The following is an 18282-nucleotide window of genomic DNA, read 5'->3' as shown; positions in this document are numbered from 1 at the left end:
ACTCAGACCTGTAAACAGAATAAAGAGATCTCTGCCACTAATAAGATATGTGAGGTGATAGAGATGCGCTGACCTTAGGCAACTTGAGGCTTTGTGGAGCATGAACTACAGCTCAGCATTTGTAATGCTTTAGGGACCTCTAGTGGCAGCAAATGTCAGTCACAACAACAGAAGATGGCAGGGTTTTCTCTCCACAAACTCCCTCAAAATTGAACAGGTTTTACATTATGGACATATATGATTGTCTTATAACTTAGAAAACAAAGAATATTTGATATATTTGGAACAGAGTACACGTTGGAACAGACAACTAATGGATGAGTGAATATGAATTTGAAGCTGCCAGCTGTCCCTGCCAAATGCCGCAAAAGTTAACCACACCAGCATGTCAACTTTCTCAAGCTGTTCAACTCTTGGTGACGGGATTAAGTGAGTTCATGCACCTGTCCTCTCCTCCGCCAGTAAGTCAATAGGGACAGTACAATAATAAAACATCAAGAGTACTACAGAATATTGGAGGCATTAACTATGTAAAACATTAGAAATAAACATTTAATTTATAACAAAAAAATAAGATAGCAATCACTAGGGCCGGACAAAATCAGTATTCTTATCATTAACTTTATATCAATAATCACTAAAAGCTTTCATGTTTTCTATCATTATCATACTTTATTTTAAATCCTTTAAATTCTTTCAGTGTGCTTCAGAAATACCTCCACTTGCAGATAGTATTTACCAATTAACAATAATAAATAACTTATCTCGCTTCTTTGGAATGCATCTCTAGTGATATAAACCCCGTTCCCCAGTGAGCTCTGTTCTCTTTATGGTAAAGCTCCAGCAGCAGGGTGACAGGGTCTGAGTCTTGCTTAGTCTTCCTAGGCAGACGGTCTTGGTTGACATCAGAGCAGGGCTAAGGTGTGATGGGATTCAGGGGACTGGGTCAGCCACCATATGCCCAGCTAATCCAATCCAGGTGGTCCTGTCTCGTCCTATTAGAAAGCTGCGTACAGCCTCCACCGGAGAACCACTACGATTCATCACCACGACAGACCTGACCAGGGATCAGGGGGGAAAGCCATACCAATTGATCTGCAGATTAGTCAGATTAGAGTCAATCTGACTGGGAAACTACAGTATCCTTTAGCTGTGTTTGGTTGGGATGTCCAGCAATGTCAACAACTGATACAGGAACTACTTGAACTTGAAAGAGCGATCATTGTACATGATCCGATATAGGTTAGTAAATAACATTGAGAGACTTTGTCAAAATGGCGGACACAAAGTAAGTTTATGGTTTGGCGTTACAGTTTCTACTGGCTGGTTTCTTGTAATCCTCCACAACGTTCTCCAATGGTGACCTTCGACCCTTGATGGGGGTTACACAGAATGACACAGAGGTCATTGTGAAGTCAGTCATTTCATTAGTAGTCTCCCCAGCTACTGGATTTGCTAACTCAAATCAATTCAGACTTGTTGTGCCCTCGTCAAGGCCTTGGAACACAAAACCTTGTCCTACCCGTAGTTAACATAAGGTATCACTAATGCTGAAACTCCGCATTTCATTATCTTGCCAGCATTGATAATTCTTTCTAGTGCTTCTCCTTTTTAGATATTAAATAATTCCATGAGTCTTTGGATAATACATTTACATTTTCCAACATATTATTGATCCAGGTCTGTTTTCCTGAGTGATATTATATATGGAGTGAAATATACTAAAGACTAAACACAAGCTTAGAAAAATGTCAAATCCTAAAGAGCTGCTTCGGGGTTCAAACAAACTCTCCTCCCACACACTCTCCTGCCACAACAACACAGCTCAGCTTCTTCCACCAAGTCTCAGAGAGACTCTTGATCTTATCCGGGGTCTTCTTCCTCAGGCTCTGCCTCTGCTGGAGCTGCTGAACGTTCTCCGCTTGCTGGATGCTGGCCAAGATGGCCTGGTCAAACACCTCCTTCAGGTTCTTCTGGGTCAGACCCGAGCACTCTACGAAGGACACGGCCCCGATATCCTTCGCCAGCTGCTGGGCCTCCTCGGTGCCCACGGGCCGCTCCCGATTCCTGGCCAGCTGGACCAGCACCTGGACGTCTTCCCTCAGGTCCAGCTGGGTCCCCACCAGGACCATGGGTGCCCTGGGGCAGTGATGGCGGATCTCGGGCACCCAGCGATCGGTGGCATTGCGGAAGGAGGAGGGGCGCACCACGCTGTAGCAGAGCAGGAAGACATCGGCATTGTGGTAGCATAGAGGGCGGATCCGGTCCAGCTCGTCCTATAGGAGACAGGAATGGAAAAGTCTCAAGTTGAGGAAGTGGAAGGGTCAGAGATACCAATCCCAAATTGATTCTTAGCCCTGACCTTATGGCATACCATGTAGATCTGATTCTGAAAAGACTACTGGATGGTTAGCAATATGGTCCACTGATACGTCCATTTCCCTCTCTGAGTTGAGGGCATATTGATTATTACACCTATCCAATCCTTTCAGATCTACAAAGGTGCCTATTAAGGAGTAGGGAAGAGTTGACTTGGAATTGGGCACGAGTCAGGAAGTGCAAGGTCTGTGAGAGTCATCCAAAAGGGGGCGATAAAGCACAGAGAGCCAGAGGGGACAAAAGAAGGTATCGATTCTGGGGGCCCGGACAGGAACCTCCTACAGGGGGCGATATAAGTCTGAGGATCAAGGGGGAGGCAACGACTATGAGAGATATTCTGCCAGGGGGTGATAACTACTGACACAGGATCAGAGAGGGGAGGGTGTGCAGGGGAATCCCTACAGGGGGAAACCAAGACACGGGGTAGAATGTGGAGGCAACCTATGTTGGGATAAGTGAAGCTGTGGAATCTAAACAAACTACTGACCACTGATAGAGAACGGCTTACATTAATAGTGTCATCCTCCATCCCCCATTTCTATCATTTTGAGCAGAGCATGTGAAGAAAGAATAATGTGTTAGCTCTACCACTACAATAGGATATCCTTGTTAATGTGTCTATAGGTTACTAACACTCATTTAGTGTTGGATTCAAAAACAAAACTTTGAATCACCTGGCCAGCCATATCACAGAGTTGCAGTCTCACAGGTTTCCCGTCCACCACAACCATAGCTGAGAAGAAGAAGAGTGTACACAGGTTTGTTATTGATGGTGACAGCATTTAGACAGACACCTGTTCAATGCCTACCTGTCATAGCGCTATGCATCAGTGACGTTTACTTTGCACCCAGGGGCGGTTCTGGTGCCCCATGTGACAACAATTTTGGACCCCCTTGTGGCCCCCCTAAATGTGGAGTATGAAATCATTTTTACATAACAAATTTTTGCTATTGTTCTTTTTTTACATCCATTATTGCTAATGCCTGCAATGCAGTGAAGAAAACGATATGACAACAATAACGTCTAATGTAACTGGCCCCTCTAACAGTACAACTGGCCCCAGCTTGGCCCCCCCAGTTGAAATGGTCTTGAACCGCCACTGTTTGCACCATCAAATTATATCAAATAGTAACCTATCATTGATTCAGAGAGATCTAAAAGAATACACACACACAAAAGCAACAAACAAAAACAAGAACACATTTATAAAATGCAACATGTGGAGAAATCAATTCATGAGTAAAATCTGTGACAAAAGCGGTCAAATTAACAATAAATTACGTTTTCGGGTTTTCTGATTTATCTCACAAATTACCTGCAAAGTTATCGAAAGCTGTTGGAATGTATTCTGTCGGATAACCATTTGTGGTGTAGCTAACGATAAGACTTGTCTTCCCCACTGCTCCATCTCCGACGAGGACGCAGTTCACGTTCCGCTCAGGTACGGAGCCCGACCACCCACGCGTTGAAAGAGGAGCGTCTCTGTTCTTGCCACGCCGTGGTGGTACCGGTGGAGCCGAATCCGAGATCCGACGGGGTTTCTGCACTCTTATATCTTGTGGAAGCATTTTGCCGTCGAATAACTGGCTTAATCCACGGGGAATAACGCTTAAATAATGCCAGAGCCGCCTGGGTCTCTGCACCTTGATATCCCATATGTTGGTTCCCTTCCCAAAGTTGATAGAACCAGCACGCACCTGACTGTCCGTTTCTGTCAGTAAGTCATATACATTTTGAGAAATAATAATTCAGGTAAACTACAGTTGAACTCGTGCAGCATACAGTAAACACAAGACTGCCGTTAAATGTCTCCACGCCGCATGGTCTATTGATTGGCATCCTCTGCATCTGGTGTGTTAATAGTTGTAAGAGGATTACTGCGCGCCACATGAGAGATGCGGTGCGTGTCCAAGGGCTTTCAAAGTGAAACAAACTAAGATCATTTGAAACTCTGATCCCCTGTCGTAAATAATGTGATCCACTTTGTCATTTACACAAGTAAATATGTTGAATATCTAGACCAATGTAGGTCTACACATTTTTGTTTATCTATTTTTTAAGGATACGGTCCACTGAATATTAATTTGTTTGATTTTTTTTCGTTCAATTTTAGCAACAACATAAGAAGATTTTGTAGCCCATCAAACCAAACACGTTTTTATCTCGAACAAAGTTGCTTTATCCTTACATGAAGTCAATGAGGACTCCCACATCAGTTTTAACCCTGACACAGGCATACTATAACATAGTGCCTCTTGGTAGACCTTAGGCCTAGCAGAATGGCAGGGATGTGAAATCATGACTGGAGTATTAGCTGTAGAATTGATAGAAAAATTGGATTTCTATCACTAGACTATTTATATGCTATTCAAAGTTGAACATATTTCTTAATTAACAGAAAACTTGCATGTAGAGCCACAGCAGAAGTGAGTGGGAGTGAGAGTATGCACAGAGCAACAGCGAAACAGGGTGTACAGTGAGGAGTGAGACCAAGTGGGAGTACAGGGAATGATATACTGCTTTACAAAATCCTGTAACGTAGATAGAAAATCCATTCTCAATCTATTATATTATAGTTGTAGAGGAAGCCCTTGTTATTCATTTCCACAATATACGTATATGGTGACGGGCATCTCAGGGCTTCATTGTCTACCAGTGCCAGTGATATTTAAACTTTTTATTCAAAGAAGATTCCTAAAATATGCAAATCAGAGACGTGGGATCTTTAACCAGGCATTGACTTCGTTTCATTAATAGGATTAACGAAGAGTCATGGTGAAAAGACAAAAGGTAGCATCACACAATGAGGACTGACGACCAGCCAGCACCCCAGTTCTACTAGATGGTACTATAAACATATCCTCTGTGAACACCATCATCATACAAAGCCACTATTCTACCCATGGACAAACAATCTTCCCAAAGACCCACAAGCTGATAGACTAGACACCTAATCAGAACCTTTAGGGAGCGCCAGGCGCCCTTTTAAGGTTTGCAGAGCTGGCAAATATATTTACTCAATTTTAGGGATTGGGATTAAGGGGCTCTGGGACTCTTCCCCCCACCCCCACTCTCCCTCCTTCCTGCCTTCCTTCCCTATTTTTATCCCTCCCTCTTGCTCTACCCTCTCTCTCTCTCTTTTTGATGGGATCAGCTGAGCGACGCATTCTCTCCCTCTCTCCTTTTCGCTCTCTCTCTCTCTCTGTATCCCTCGGGGACCGGGCGCTCGGACTCTATAGTTATGGGCTGCGGCCATCTGTCAGCGTGAGGCATTCACGCAGCCACCAGAAGGCCACAACATGTGCTGATTTAAATGGAAAATCCAACTTTCCCAGGACAGGACTGACCCCGGCAGCCGTAAAACCCTCTGTACCCCCCCACCAGCACCATCTCCATCCCCATCAAACCAACCTGCCCCATCTCCATCCTCAGCCAGCTATCCCGGCCCCACCCTCCCAAGAAATACTGTCTGCATGCGAATCAGTGAATTAAAGCCCCACCCCTCCTCCTCCCCTGTATGGTGTATGGTAATGACTGTGCAATGTGCAGAGGGGGAACCTTCTTACACACAATGATGGATTTCCACCTTAGCAGCTGATGTTCCCAGGGTCGGTCGGGTAGGGTGGGGTCCGGTGGGGTGGGCTACTAGAATAGGTGGCGGGGGGGGAGAGAAAAAGGAGGAGGAGGATGGAGGGTGTGTCTTAAAATTCCTGGTGGTGTGAGAGCTAGGGATCAGCTGATTGGTAAAATTGATTCTAAAGGAAGAGGGGGTATGGGTTTAGGATAGAGGGTAAGGTGGGGGGTAGGTTGTCTGTGCCTGTGCTGCGGGACCCTGGGGGACAATGGGGCCAGGGCGGGGGTTGGGGAGAGGGTTGGGGCGGTGAGTGTCACACGCTTTTGCTTTGTGGCTCGGTCAACAGGCGTGTGCCACGGTGTTGTCTCGACTACCGCGCCTGCTGTCCACCCAGCTCCGGGGACGGGGAGAGGGCCATGAGAACCAGCCCTGGGTCTTTAATGAGGGGCGTGCTGTTTTTTATCAAAGATGGACAAGGCATCATTAGAATCACCATTAGAGCTCCATACAATGGGGGGACAAACTCCCTGAGCTATGGATGGGAATATCATACACAAATGCCTAAATGCTTATATGAGCATGATTGGAGATCTGCTGTACTTTATATCACGTTCACTTTTGGGCTATATAACCTCTAATATTGTAGTGAGGAAGACTTATGGTACACTCAATGTCATCTTATAATTTAGTGGATGCGATACGCTTTATTACTTTTGTTTTCAGTGTTTCTTCACCAGCTGTTAGTCTCAAAGTCTCAAATCAGAGGATGCTTTTTGGGATACACACCGTCCTTCCAAAATATAGTTTTGACTGTAAGTAAATGTTCTGTGCTTTTCTCATGTGTTGTTATGTTTACTTTACAAACTTAAATGTTGTCCTTGATCATTTAACTCCATTCAATTCAATTAAAGAAATAAGACAACAGTCAATACAGCCCTATAGTTCAGTACAGCTTCCAGAAACCACTTTATAGCATTGTTTTATTGATTATCTCATGATGTAATAACATCCAAATCGTGACTCGTCTGTCTTTACAGACACTCCATTTTATTCACCACAGAGAGAGAATCGATATCACTAGAGGTTATTATTTCATACACCATATCCCACATGGTAGTTTGTCATCCTTAACGTTTAGCCAAAAAACATGTTGTGGCCCTGCAGCCCTTCTAGGAGTTCCTACAAGTCCTTTATTTAATGGGCTCTGCTGGCCTGGCCAGTGTGACCAGTGAGAGAAGCATTGTCATAGTGGAGACTGTGACGCTACAGAGGTGGCAGCTGGCATCCCAGCTTGCAGGCCCATCTCCTCACAAAGGAGGGCCTTTCCCCTAGGGGCAGTGATTTAGGACAGGGGTCTCTGGACAGACCCTGGAGGGAACCCCTTATGAAGAGGACACTGCTTCTAAACTGGCCCCCCTCACCATACACCCTTCTATAGCCACCCTGCTGGTTTCCGCACCATGTAGCCTAGCTTACTCTCACCCCCCTCCACCTTCCACCCAAGCTCCCCTCCTTCCTCTTGGGACAGAGGCTAATGGTCGTGGTGCAGCAGGGAAGGGGCTGGAGCATTCCTGAGGTGTAGTGCTAACGCTAGCTAGCGATCCACACACAATGGGGACGACAAGACAACAGGTGTGTTTGGATCCTCTGTCCAGTAGCAGCTGAGGGATAGGGACAGGGCTATTATCGCTATTATCTAGGGCTGCCAGTGGGCTTTCAGGCTACTTTTCCCGCTCATCCTCATAGAACAAAACCCTCCTCTGTCTTTAACCTGCCCCCCCCCACCCCATTCCTTGTTGTTCCCATCAGCCTCCTCTACTGAACCTCAACTAACACCTGCCTGCTGCTGCCACTGGCTTGGCCACTCCAGAATTACCCAAACGGCCACTTAGGAGATCAGCATGATAAACTAGGCTGAATAAAGCTCCATTGCTTCTCTATGCTTTTCTATTCAAGTCTCTAAAACACGTAAGAAAATCAAACGCCTTGGTGTTACTACTTCAACTTCCAACAACAACAAGAAACTCTATATAGCCCATTTATTACATAGCTACAAACCCCATCTCTCAAATGAACAGTCTTAGAACAGATTGTTTGGCCTGGCCACCTGATATTTCTTGTGACAATGCCTCTAACAGAGCGTGTGTCCTGGGGGGATAGGGAGTATTTGGTTACCACACCCTTGGTCTATCCCATTGTGATTGGTCCGGGTCCCAGAGAGGTTGAAAGGGACATGTGTGCATATGTGGGCCGACAACGCAGGTGCCTACATCTGTTCATGGCTTGGCAGATGTCGTGGAGAGAGATAGAGAGTGACGGGAGAAATAGAGAGAGAGAGAGAGAGAGAGAGAGAGAGAGAGAGAGAGAGAGAGAGAGAGAGAGAGGTGTCACTTTCCCATTCACAAGGTCTCTCTATTCATAGATTGTGGCAGACAATTTCATCCAGATTGCACTGGTTCAGAATTGAGAAAGACTGAAAAAATCTCTGAGGTACTACAAATGATCATCTTTACAAAAACTACGGCCATACTCACTAGCGGTTCTGGGGGGGGGGTATGTGGAGTATGAAATAATTTTTACACAACTATTTTTTGCTATCATTCTTTTTTAACATCCATTATTAGACAGTGGCAACGATGATGATTATGAACATGGTCTTTTGCCTGCTAATGCCTGCAATGCAGTGAAGAAAACGATATGACAACAATAATGTCTAATGTAACTGGCCCCTCTAACAGTACAACTGGCCCAGCTTGGGCCCCCCAGTTGAAATGGTCTAGAACCGCCACTGGCCATACTATCCACACAGTTTTTCATAAGCAATAAAGATCATGCATGGGGTAATTCCTATTAGAACTAAACTAGAATGATACAATAATTAATCAGCCCCTATTTCCATGTCATGGTTGGAGTTATCAACACTAAAGAGTTGGGGGGTATCAAAAACTACTTTCTACTCCATATACTTCCCTTCACTATATCTGCATTGATTATGCACTGATTCTATCACATATCACCATGAGTATTTGTTGTGTGCGGAAATGTGTCATACAAATGATCAGATGTTGAATTATCGATTTATGCATAGGGACCGCATATCCTCTAATGCGCCAACGCATGGGCGTTACCCGGGGGAACGTGGCAGATGTGTTTTTATAAACATTGGCACGCGACAGGCCACTGCTCCTTGAAAACCTTCGACGCCTTCTCCTCCTCCCCCCTCCCTCCTCTGTCCCTCTCCCTCTTTCTCTCTCTGTCCCACACACTCCCACACATCCCACTCGCGCCACACACACGCGCGGGCGCGTCTTCAGGGGCCACCGCGTAATTATTGCGGCACTCTTCCCCAAACTTAAGCCCAGCACGTCCTCAGCCACAACATATGCAAATGTGACAGCAGCACGACTAGGGGGCACCCATGGATTGGCCTGTGCCCCCCTTCAAGCAGCTGGCCATAGTAATCTGATCTGGACACAAAGGCCGCGCTGCTCCTGCAGAGTCCAAGGATTTCAGCAGGTAAACAGGCGGGTCAGAAATGATGGAAATGGAGAGAACCCCGACCTGAGAAGATGAGTTGCTGGTATTAGGCCTATCTCAGCCCTGATAAGACATATAAAGTTGCCCTTCAGTCGCCAATCTTCTTTGTGCTGAAAAATGACCATACAACGTTTTCTTTTCATGAGACAGAAGCTATAGCCTGGATGAGAGTTTGGAAAAGAAAATAGACGATTTTGGTCGAACCAATATAAGTAGCCGAGGTGAGTGTGCCAACAGTCTGAATGCTCAGAAATAATCAATAGTATGTCGATTGATCACTTGGTAACAGTCACCAACCCCCCATTCCAGCTAATCATCTTCTCCACACCACTTAATATGATCGATATCGTGTGATGCGCGCCGTGTTTACGTTCCCATGAGCTACCATGTGGTGTCTACTCGTCGGGGACGAAAACTTCTGGCTTCCCCTCGCCATATGGCCCAGCATAGCCATACCGTTACAGGTTCTTTAACATGCTTCCAGTTCAATGTAGACAGAGCCAGACAGTGGACAGTGGCATATAGACCCGTGCGCTTGAGGGAAGATGGGGAGGAGGGAGGGGGGAGAGGAAAAAACGACGTTTGGGTAGTGGCAGATGGCTTGTAAGGGTCTGGCCGCGTCTGAAGGCGTGTCGTGGCCCTTCACGGAGAATCCCCAAGGGCTACCCGTGCATTCAGAATCAATGAAAATTGAAGCACAGAGAATGGATGAATAGTCAGACCTCGAGTCACCCTTTTTGTTAGCAGCAGCTACTGGTGGGCAGGAGTTAAACTACAACAGCCCCCTACAGTAGCACTTTAGTTAAACAGTCACCCCCGTAGCCATCATTTTTGGAAAGGAATTAAGGTAGGAAAGTAGAGAAGGGGGCATTTTGCCAAACTCAAGTCTGAGTGGGTTGGCAGCACGAATTTAAAGATGTATGCGGAGGGAAGTTCTTATGGGTGCCTATAGGGGTGGGTTTTGTGCAATGGAGAAAACAGTTTCTCATGTATAACTACTGCTGCAGTTTATTTGCCCAAAGTGTTCCATATGGAAAAATGTTGGGCAATGGTTAGACGCATCATGCTGTTTCTGGGCCATTGGCACCGAGAAGAAAAGACAAACCAAAACTAAATGAACTCTACTAGAAAAGTTATTCAGAGACCTTAATGCAAAAACAACGGCCTTTCTACTGTGAAATAAATGGGAATGATTTGCGTAATCACAGCACAGCTCATCACAAACAACACCGATGTATTCGTTCTGTCTATAGGCTGTTTGTGTTGTCAATAGGGCTAGAAAACAGGTACAACAACTCTGGCTGTTCGATAAAAGGGAATTTAAACCACCCCGACTTGCATATCTTAGCGGTGACGCAATGTATCTGTGTATGGTAACTAAGGACCTCAGGCCATGGCTATTATCCAAAAGAAAATCACACTTATAATGAACGACCTAATTAAGGGAGACCCCTATACCCCACCCCCACTCTGCTTCCCGTTACACAAAAGTAGGCCTACTTGAATAATAGTCTGCCCTAAGTTTGGTTCAATAAAAAACACATCGTGGACACAGAAAGAGAGTATTCATTGCATATGCGAGCAAAGAGGGAAAACCCAAATATATATTTGACCTACTGTTTGAGTTTTGTTCAGGAGGGGGCTCGTTCTTCTAAATCTTGGGTACATTGTAATTGTGTGAGGATAGCGCCGCGCGCCCAAGGAAGCTCACTCACTGTATATTAAGGGGAGAGCAGGTGTTGCGGAATTACCATACAGCTGAGTGCACAGAGAGAGGGAGAGCAAACTTATTCCTTCAGCACACAATAACAAAGTGCCCTCAGGACGGCCACGCGGATGTCTCTCTCCTTCTCTCTCTCTCTCTCTCTCGCACACACACACACACACACACACACACACACACACACACACACACACACACACACACACACAAACACAAACACACACACATTTTCTTCACTCCACAGAATGAAAAAGGAAAAGCGAATGAAAAACTCTGTGCCTCATACAAATGTTTTTTTCTACTTTACCTCACCACACACCCTTGCCAGAGAATGTTTTCATTACTCAAGCCTTAATTCAAAGTATTCGATTTTCCCACAACTAGAAATGCCAAAACGTTTGAAGAGGGTGGAGTTATGCTGCACAATCAACTGAGTCAGGGTTTGACAAATACACTACGCATGGCACGCCACATATTTTGGCTTTTTCAGAGCTCTCCCTGAAAATGTTTTTTAACATAAATGTTGTTTTCTTTCCTAACATAAAAATATACAAGTTAACTACCCCATCTACATGTATAAATACGCTTAAACACCAAGTGTAGGCAGACGTGTACAATACATTACTGTGAAATACTGCTTTATAGTTATAACTGAAATCTGGTTTAAACTGGAATAAATAAATTGGCCATTCTGTTTTGTTATTATGTGCTACATTTTTCGATCTCAAATGTTGTGGAAAGTGAGTCATTCCAGGACAGGTTGCTGAGACAGTCCCATACAGTTTGCTGGAATACTTTGACATTCCTCCATTTTCAATTTTCTGACCCAATACTAGCTTGTGATTCGAGACGATGGGTCTTGGAGAGGTATCCATTGTGATCCCCTGAGCCAGATTGGGGGGGGTAGCTCATTTGCATCTTATTACCCTAGCATGCGCCGGCCCGTATAAAACTGGCGGCAGGCGGCCTTCACTCAAGACAGACGCACAATTCATGTTGAGGAAAGAAGGAAGAAGGTGGCGGGGAAGTATGTTGGATCAGTGACAACTCTTTCCTTGGGATAGACCACGTCACACAAAAGCAATTTCGAACATTTGTTGCCCTCTTCGTTTCAACAGGGAACGAACTGTGTCAATTGTTTTTGTTGTATTTTTTTTTTTTTACATTTTTGGAGTGGGATTATCGCATTGTAACGGAATTTTGAGGACAGTTCAGGGCAGTTCCAATATCTATTTTGGATTATCTTTTTGTTTCTTGGACATGACTGAAATCGGCGTGGCTGACACCAGAAACTGATGAGAAGACCTCCTAAGAGAAGAAGCGTGCTCAATGATTCATTCACAGAACATGATTTGAAAGGAGGCATATTGAGCTTAAATTGAGCTGAGTCGCTCCAAGACTTTTTCCTATTTATTTATTTGTATTTATTGAATATGGGGCGCGCTATTCTTCTGACAGTTGCGGTTATGCTCGTCTTGATATGCAAGGTAAGACAACTACATAACACAGTTAGCGTACTATTCATTTGATAACAATTTCAAGATTTTACATCACATAGCCTATGTTAAATATTGTGTAATAAATACAATTATTTCAACAGGGTTTTTGTTCAGGAGTTTTCGAACTGAAGTTGCAGGAGTTTTTGAACAAGAAAGGGGTTCAGGGCAACATGAACTGCTGCAAGGGAGGGTTGACGTCGGTTTATCAGCAACAGTGTGAATGTAAAACGTTTTTCAGAATCTGTCTGAAACATTATCAGCCAAACGCATCACCAGAGCCACCTTGCAACTACGGCGGTGCTATAACGCCTGTTCTTGGGTCAAACTCTTTCCAAGTTCCAGAAGCCATGTCTGACAGTTCATTCACCAATCCCATCAGAATTAACTTCGGTTTCACATGGCCGGTGAGTACTCTGCCTTGGGTTAATTCATAAACAAGTCATTCATATCAACCTCTAGTCACGAGGTCTTTAAAAATCCGTGCGTACAAGTTGGTTCATTTATATAGAGTGGTCTATTAAAGACTAAACGTATACATAAACATGTTAGTCGTGTATATGTTTGTATTATCGTCTCGAAATGTTATTTTATCTTCTAGTATAGAGAACATGTTAGATGTGCCTATCTCGTTCCCCATCTCCGTTGGCCACCTGTCTTATGATGCTATTTGTTTATGTCCTCAGGGGACGTTCTCGCTGATCATTGAAGCTCTGCACACCGACTCCAAAGACGATCTTTCGATAGGTAGGATCAAAATACACTGTCCTACAGCTGTTTGGCTTTACGTGGTGTGATCTAGTCGAGGATAACTTACATTTACACACATGTTGCTAAAGTTCCGTTCTTATTTCCATCTGTAGAAAACCCAGACCGTGTTATCAGCACAATGACCACCCAGAGACATCTGACGGTGGGAGATGACTGGTCTCAGGACCTGCATACTGGAGGAAGAACCGAGTTGAAGTACTCCTACCGCTTTGTCTGTGATGAGCACTACTATGGCGATGGCTGCTCCGTCTTCTGCCGCCCACGAGACGATGCCTTCGGCCACTTCACCTGTGGAGAGCGCGGAGAGATTGTCTGTGACGCCGGGTGGAAAGGCCATTACTGCACAGAACGTAAGTGAAACTTGATGTTCAGGTGTTTTGGGGGAAATATTTGATTAAATATGATATAACATTGTTATTGATGTTTCACGTATAGGCACTTTTGTCATGTCAAATAACATTATTATGGTAGTTACGTTACTTTTTATGTTAGGTGGCGTGGCTATAGACATTTTAAAATTGAGGCAACTTGTACAAAAACACCACGCTCCCACACACACGACCACTTTATTTATTCAATTCGGGCGGAGGAAAGTTTTCGGAATAATCTCACGCGTGCCATAAGTTTACATGCTACGTCCGATTCGTTACTCTTGGAGTGGGTTGGCCGCTGATTGGCTTAGGCGGGTGAGGTATTGTTTGAAGTGGGCAGCTGCGGGGAGAGAGTAGACAATGGAGCAGCTGTCGCGCACTGGCAACATACTCACCAGCTGTCCACTCTTATCTGCCCCAATCCGAGACATTAGGGGGAGTTGTGTGCACAGAATGAATAAAAGAGTTTTGACCCACAGCGATGAAAAAGGGGCCTATACTGAAAGAGGGAGAGCGAGAGACAGAGTTTGCTGTGTGCACCCTCCCATTGTCTCTATGCACTATGTTAAACGGAATATTCTTCCACCGTGATAAGGAGATTGTTTTTTTTTGTAAAACAGCTAATGGGTTTAGTTGCCCCCCCTTTAATGAATTTGTTCAGATTTAAGCAATACTTTTTTTTTGTTGCTCAAAGCCAAACTTAACAAAGAGCATATGTGTAAGAAGTGTTTTTATTTTGCCATGGTTCTTACCCCGTGTTTGTCTCCTTTGTAGCTCTCTGCCTTCCAGGATGTGACGACGAACACGGCTTTTGTGAGAAGCCTGGGGAGTGCAAGTAAGTTAGAGAAAAGACAACTATGATTTTCATGTATTAAAACACTTCCTCAGTTAATATTTTCAGAAATAATCTGTGACATAAAGAGAAACTTGAGCGGGTTTCTAACCAATGTGTTGTAATTATTGTGTGACAGGTGCAGAGTGGGTTTCAAAGGGCGGTACTGTGATGAGTGCATCCGTTACCCAGGCTGCCTCCACGGGACCTGCCAGCAGCCGTGGCAGTGCAACTGTCAGGAGGGGTGGGGAGGCCTCTTCTGTAACCAAGGTGAGTCCTACTGGAGAGAGAGAGGGAGGGGAAAGAGAGGGAGGGAGAGAGAGAAGGGGGGTGGGAGGGGGATTTAGAGAGATGACACAAACAGAGACAAAGAGATAGTGTTGGGAGAGAAAATGTGAAAATAAATGTAAGAAAAAAGTGTGAGAGTGACAGAAAGACATTAGCTGGGCTGCTGCTGTTGTTGTTCTGCCATATGTTGCAATGGGACTAATGGACTAATCCACATGTGCTGCTTGTCCTCCTCCAGATCTGAACTACTGCACTCACCACAAGCCCTGTATGAATGGAGCCACTTGTAGCAACACTGGCCAGGGGAGCTACACCTGTTCCTGCAGACCGGGCTTCACTGGGGATGCTTGTGAGATTGAAGTCAACGAATGCACCCTGAACCCCTGTCGAAATGGAGGAAGCTGCACTGTAACTACTGTACAATTACATAATTGTGTTAAAATGTACACTCAATTACAACTAGGATTAGGAAGATGTGGGCAATCATGAATAGCACTGTTGTTGTGATGGTGATCTAATGCATTTTGGAGGAATGTATTTGTTAAGCTTATGCTTCAATCTTTTTCTCAAAGGATATGGAGAACACGCATGCCTGTGCTTGCCCTCCTGGTTTCTACGGCAACACCTGCGAGCTGAGCGCCATGACTTGCGCCGATGGTCCCTGCTTCAACGGAGGCCGCTGTGCCGACAACCCTGATGGCGGATACTTCTGCCAGTGCCCCACTGGCTACGCTGGCTTCAACTGTGAGAAGAAGATTGACCACTGCACCTCCAGCCCATGCTCCAATGGTAAGGGCTAATTGAACAACTTACACAGATGTGTTTTCAGATCTCAGTTTATGTACTTTTTAAATTTAAACAGGTACCTTTCAGACTACAGCCTGCCCCCACATTATTGACCACCCATTGATTCCCAATCGCTCTGCCTCTCACACTAGGTGCCCGCTGTGTGGATCTCGTCAACTCCTACCTGTGCCAGTGTCCCGATGGCTTCACAGGCATGAACTGCGACCACACTGGCAACGAGTGCTCCATCTACCCCTGCCAAAATGGTGGTACATGCCAGGAGGGTCTTGACGGCTACACCTGCACCTGCCCCCCGGGCTACACGGGCCGCAACTGCAGTTCTCCCATTAGCCGCTGCGAGCACAACCCTTGCCTCAACAGCGCCACCTGCCACGAGAGGAACAACCGCTATGTGTGCGCCTGCGTGCCTGGTTACGGTGGCCGCAACTGCCAGTTCCTGCTCCCGGACCATGCAGCTATTCGAGGCTCGGAGATCCCCTGGATGGCGGTGGGGTCTGGGACAGCTCTGGTGCTGCTTCTGCTAGCAGGGTGTGCAGTGCTTGTTGGCTGCGTCCGCAACAAGGTGCTGCGTGGTAGCCAGGGCGACGCCACCGTCGGCGAAGGCGAGACCATAAACAACCTGACTAATAACTGTCACCGGAGTGATAAGGACCTGTCGGTAAGCGTCGTAGGGCTCGGGCCACAGCCAGGTGTCAAGAACATCAACAAGAAAATGGACTTCGGAAGCGATGCCGACATGGACGGACCATCGCCGTTGTGTCGGAGCAGCTACAAGAGCCGCCACCCGCCGGTGGACTATAACCTTGTGCATGAGGTGAAGTACGAGCAGGCGGCCAAAGAGTCGATGCTGAGCCTGGAGGCCTCAGCTTGCGAAGAGAAATGCCAAGCTCTGGACTCGGGTTTTGAGTATGAGGAGTGCAGAAATAAACGCAGCAAACATTTAAAAAGGTAAAGAACACTCAATAAGATAATAGATGTAATCATATAACATGAAAAAATAAAAAATATAATTTGAATGTCAGATGAGTAATATGGATCTTTGTCTATCTTCCAACAGTGACACTTCAGAAACTTCAAGAAATGAAATTAAACTTCCAGAAATGTCTGCATGTGCAGACACCAAGTACAAATCCGTGTTTGTCATGTTGGAGGAGAAGGACGAATGTATAATTGCAACTGAGGTGAGTTTGGATACTTCTCTTCACTTTTCCTCATTTATAATTGTTTGATTAAGTCACTGCATTTCCCTAAGAGCTTTGTAAACAACAAGTAATGTCCATTTTGTTTCTCTCTTGTCTCCATAGGTGTAACGCAAGCCACCAATAGGCTGTCCGTTGCTCATTTGCTCTATGGGAGAGTTTTTATACTCCTTTAAATGCTGCTCTAACCCTTGGGGGAGGTGTCCCGCCTTGAGACTGCTGCTGATACTGAGACGTTTAACTGATATTCAGAGTGAGCTGGTTCTCTACTGGAAAATAAGTGCAGGCCTGTGGGTTAGGAATCGGTGGGGCAAAACTTTTTTACCTTTCAAAGCGACCTCAAGCGAAGATTTTTATGACGAGATCAAAAAATGGACAAACCGTCACGATAGAGGTGATGTACGATATCTTCGGTTTCGGTTGTAACAGAAACGTAGGTTTGAAGTTTTTGCAACATTTGCACCCAGCCCTTTTCTTTAGCCCCACAAGCCGTTGCTGAGCACATGAACTGCATCAAACGGTGGATGTTTGGCCATACTGGCCTGTCCTTCACAAGGCTGTTAACATGGATTCTGATCCAATCTCTAGACCTGTGAGGACTGTACTACGTATACTATATCACTGTGTAAAACTGAAGTGTGTTGTTTCAAAGCCCTCCGAACCATTTATGACATTGTATTGATTGTTTTTGGAGATGAAAACTTTGGGTTCAAATCTTTTTTTGCTTCGATACAGATTTTGTCCATTTGTAAAAAATAAAAAATAAAAATAAGTTGTATGATTAAAAAAAGACGTATGATTTAAAGTTGTATGATTTAATTTAATTTAATTTAAGGATTTTGTATTATTATTATTTTTTAATTATATTGTATATTTGCTATGTTTGTTATGAATATTTAAGTACATTTTTTAATGCTGATATTTGCAAAGGCACTTCAGGTCAAGGAATTTGTTTTAAAGAAATGTTATTTAAAGTAAGAGGGATTGTACAACATTTTATTATTGTTACTGCCTCTGCTATTGTTTTTTAATGAATAAATATAATTGAAAGTACAACTTTTTTGTGTGTGACTGTGGTTTGTCAGCCCATGCCTAGCCGTTCTTTGGGTTCTGTGAGGAAGTTAATCAGTAACATCTGTTGTCTTTCCCTGGCTACCCCATGGTGGGCTATTCAATGCCGATGCTGTATGTCACTGCCAGGAGTTGAAAGTGTTTCCGTGGAGACCAACGGGGGCTATTCATAAAAAACAATGTCCCCACGCTAGATGTACTAGTCCGATTTCTACTCCGATGGAAAAATGTGA

The 18282-nt window shown here is 44.8% G+C and overlaps 2 protein-coding genes across 3 annotated transcripts; one reads left to right on the top strand and one right to left on the bottom strand.

Moving 5' to 3' along the window:
* Positions 1-534: 534 nt before the first annotated feature.
* Positions 535-4351, bottom strand: LOC115208724 (rho-related GTP-binding protein RhoU). Of its 2 annotated transcripts, XM_029777041.1 has the most exons (4): positions 3696-4351; positions 3054-3112; positions 2888-2917; positions 535-2276 (listed from the first exon to the last, which is right to left on the bottom strand). In XM_029777041.1, exons 1-4 carry the CDS (start codon positions 3946-3948, stop codon positions 1779-1781), a joined length of 840 nt encoding a protein of 279 aa, XP_029632901.1. In that variant the 5' UTR covers positions 3949-4351; the 3' UTR covers positions 535-1778. The 2 variants fall into 2 exon arrangements, with proteins under 2 accessions (XP_029632901.1, XP_029632902.1); XM_029777042.1 differs by lacking the exon at positions 2888-2917 and having other exon boundaries at positions 3696-4347.
* A 7844-nt stretch (positions 4352-12195) lies between these two features.
* Positions 12196-17350, top strand: LOC115208715 (delta-like protein A). The gene is made up of 11 exons (XM_029777025.1): positions 12196-12701; positions 12815-13117; positions 13397-13457; positions 13574-13831; positions 14627-14687; positions 14824-14954; positions 15211-15380; positions 15545-15761; positions 15911-16727; positions 16837-16960; positions 17084-17350. The coding sequence occupies exons 1-11, from the start codon at positions 12648-12650 to the stop codon at positions 17087-17089; spliced, it is 2202 nt and encodes a 733-aa protein (XP_029632885.1). The 5' UTR covers positions 12196-12647; the 3' UTR covers positions 17090-17350.
* Positions 17351-18282: the final 932 nt, after the last annotated feature.

The sequence above is a fragment of the Salmo trutta genome, chromosome 14, assembly GCF_901001165.1.
Source record: "Salmo trutta chromosome 14, fSalTru1.1, whole genome shotgun sequence".
NCBI classification, from domain to species: Eukaryota; Metazoa; Chordata; class Actinopteri; order Salmoniformes; family Salmonidae; genus Salmo; species Salmo trutta.
This window is presented reverse-complemented; position numbering and strand designations above follow the sequence as displayed.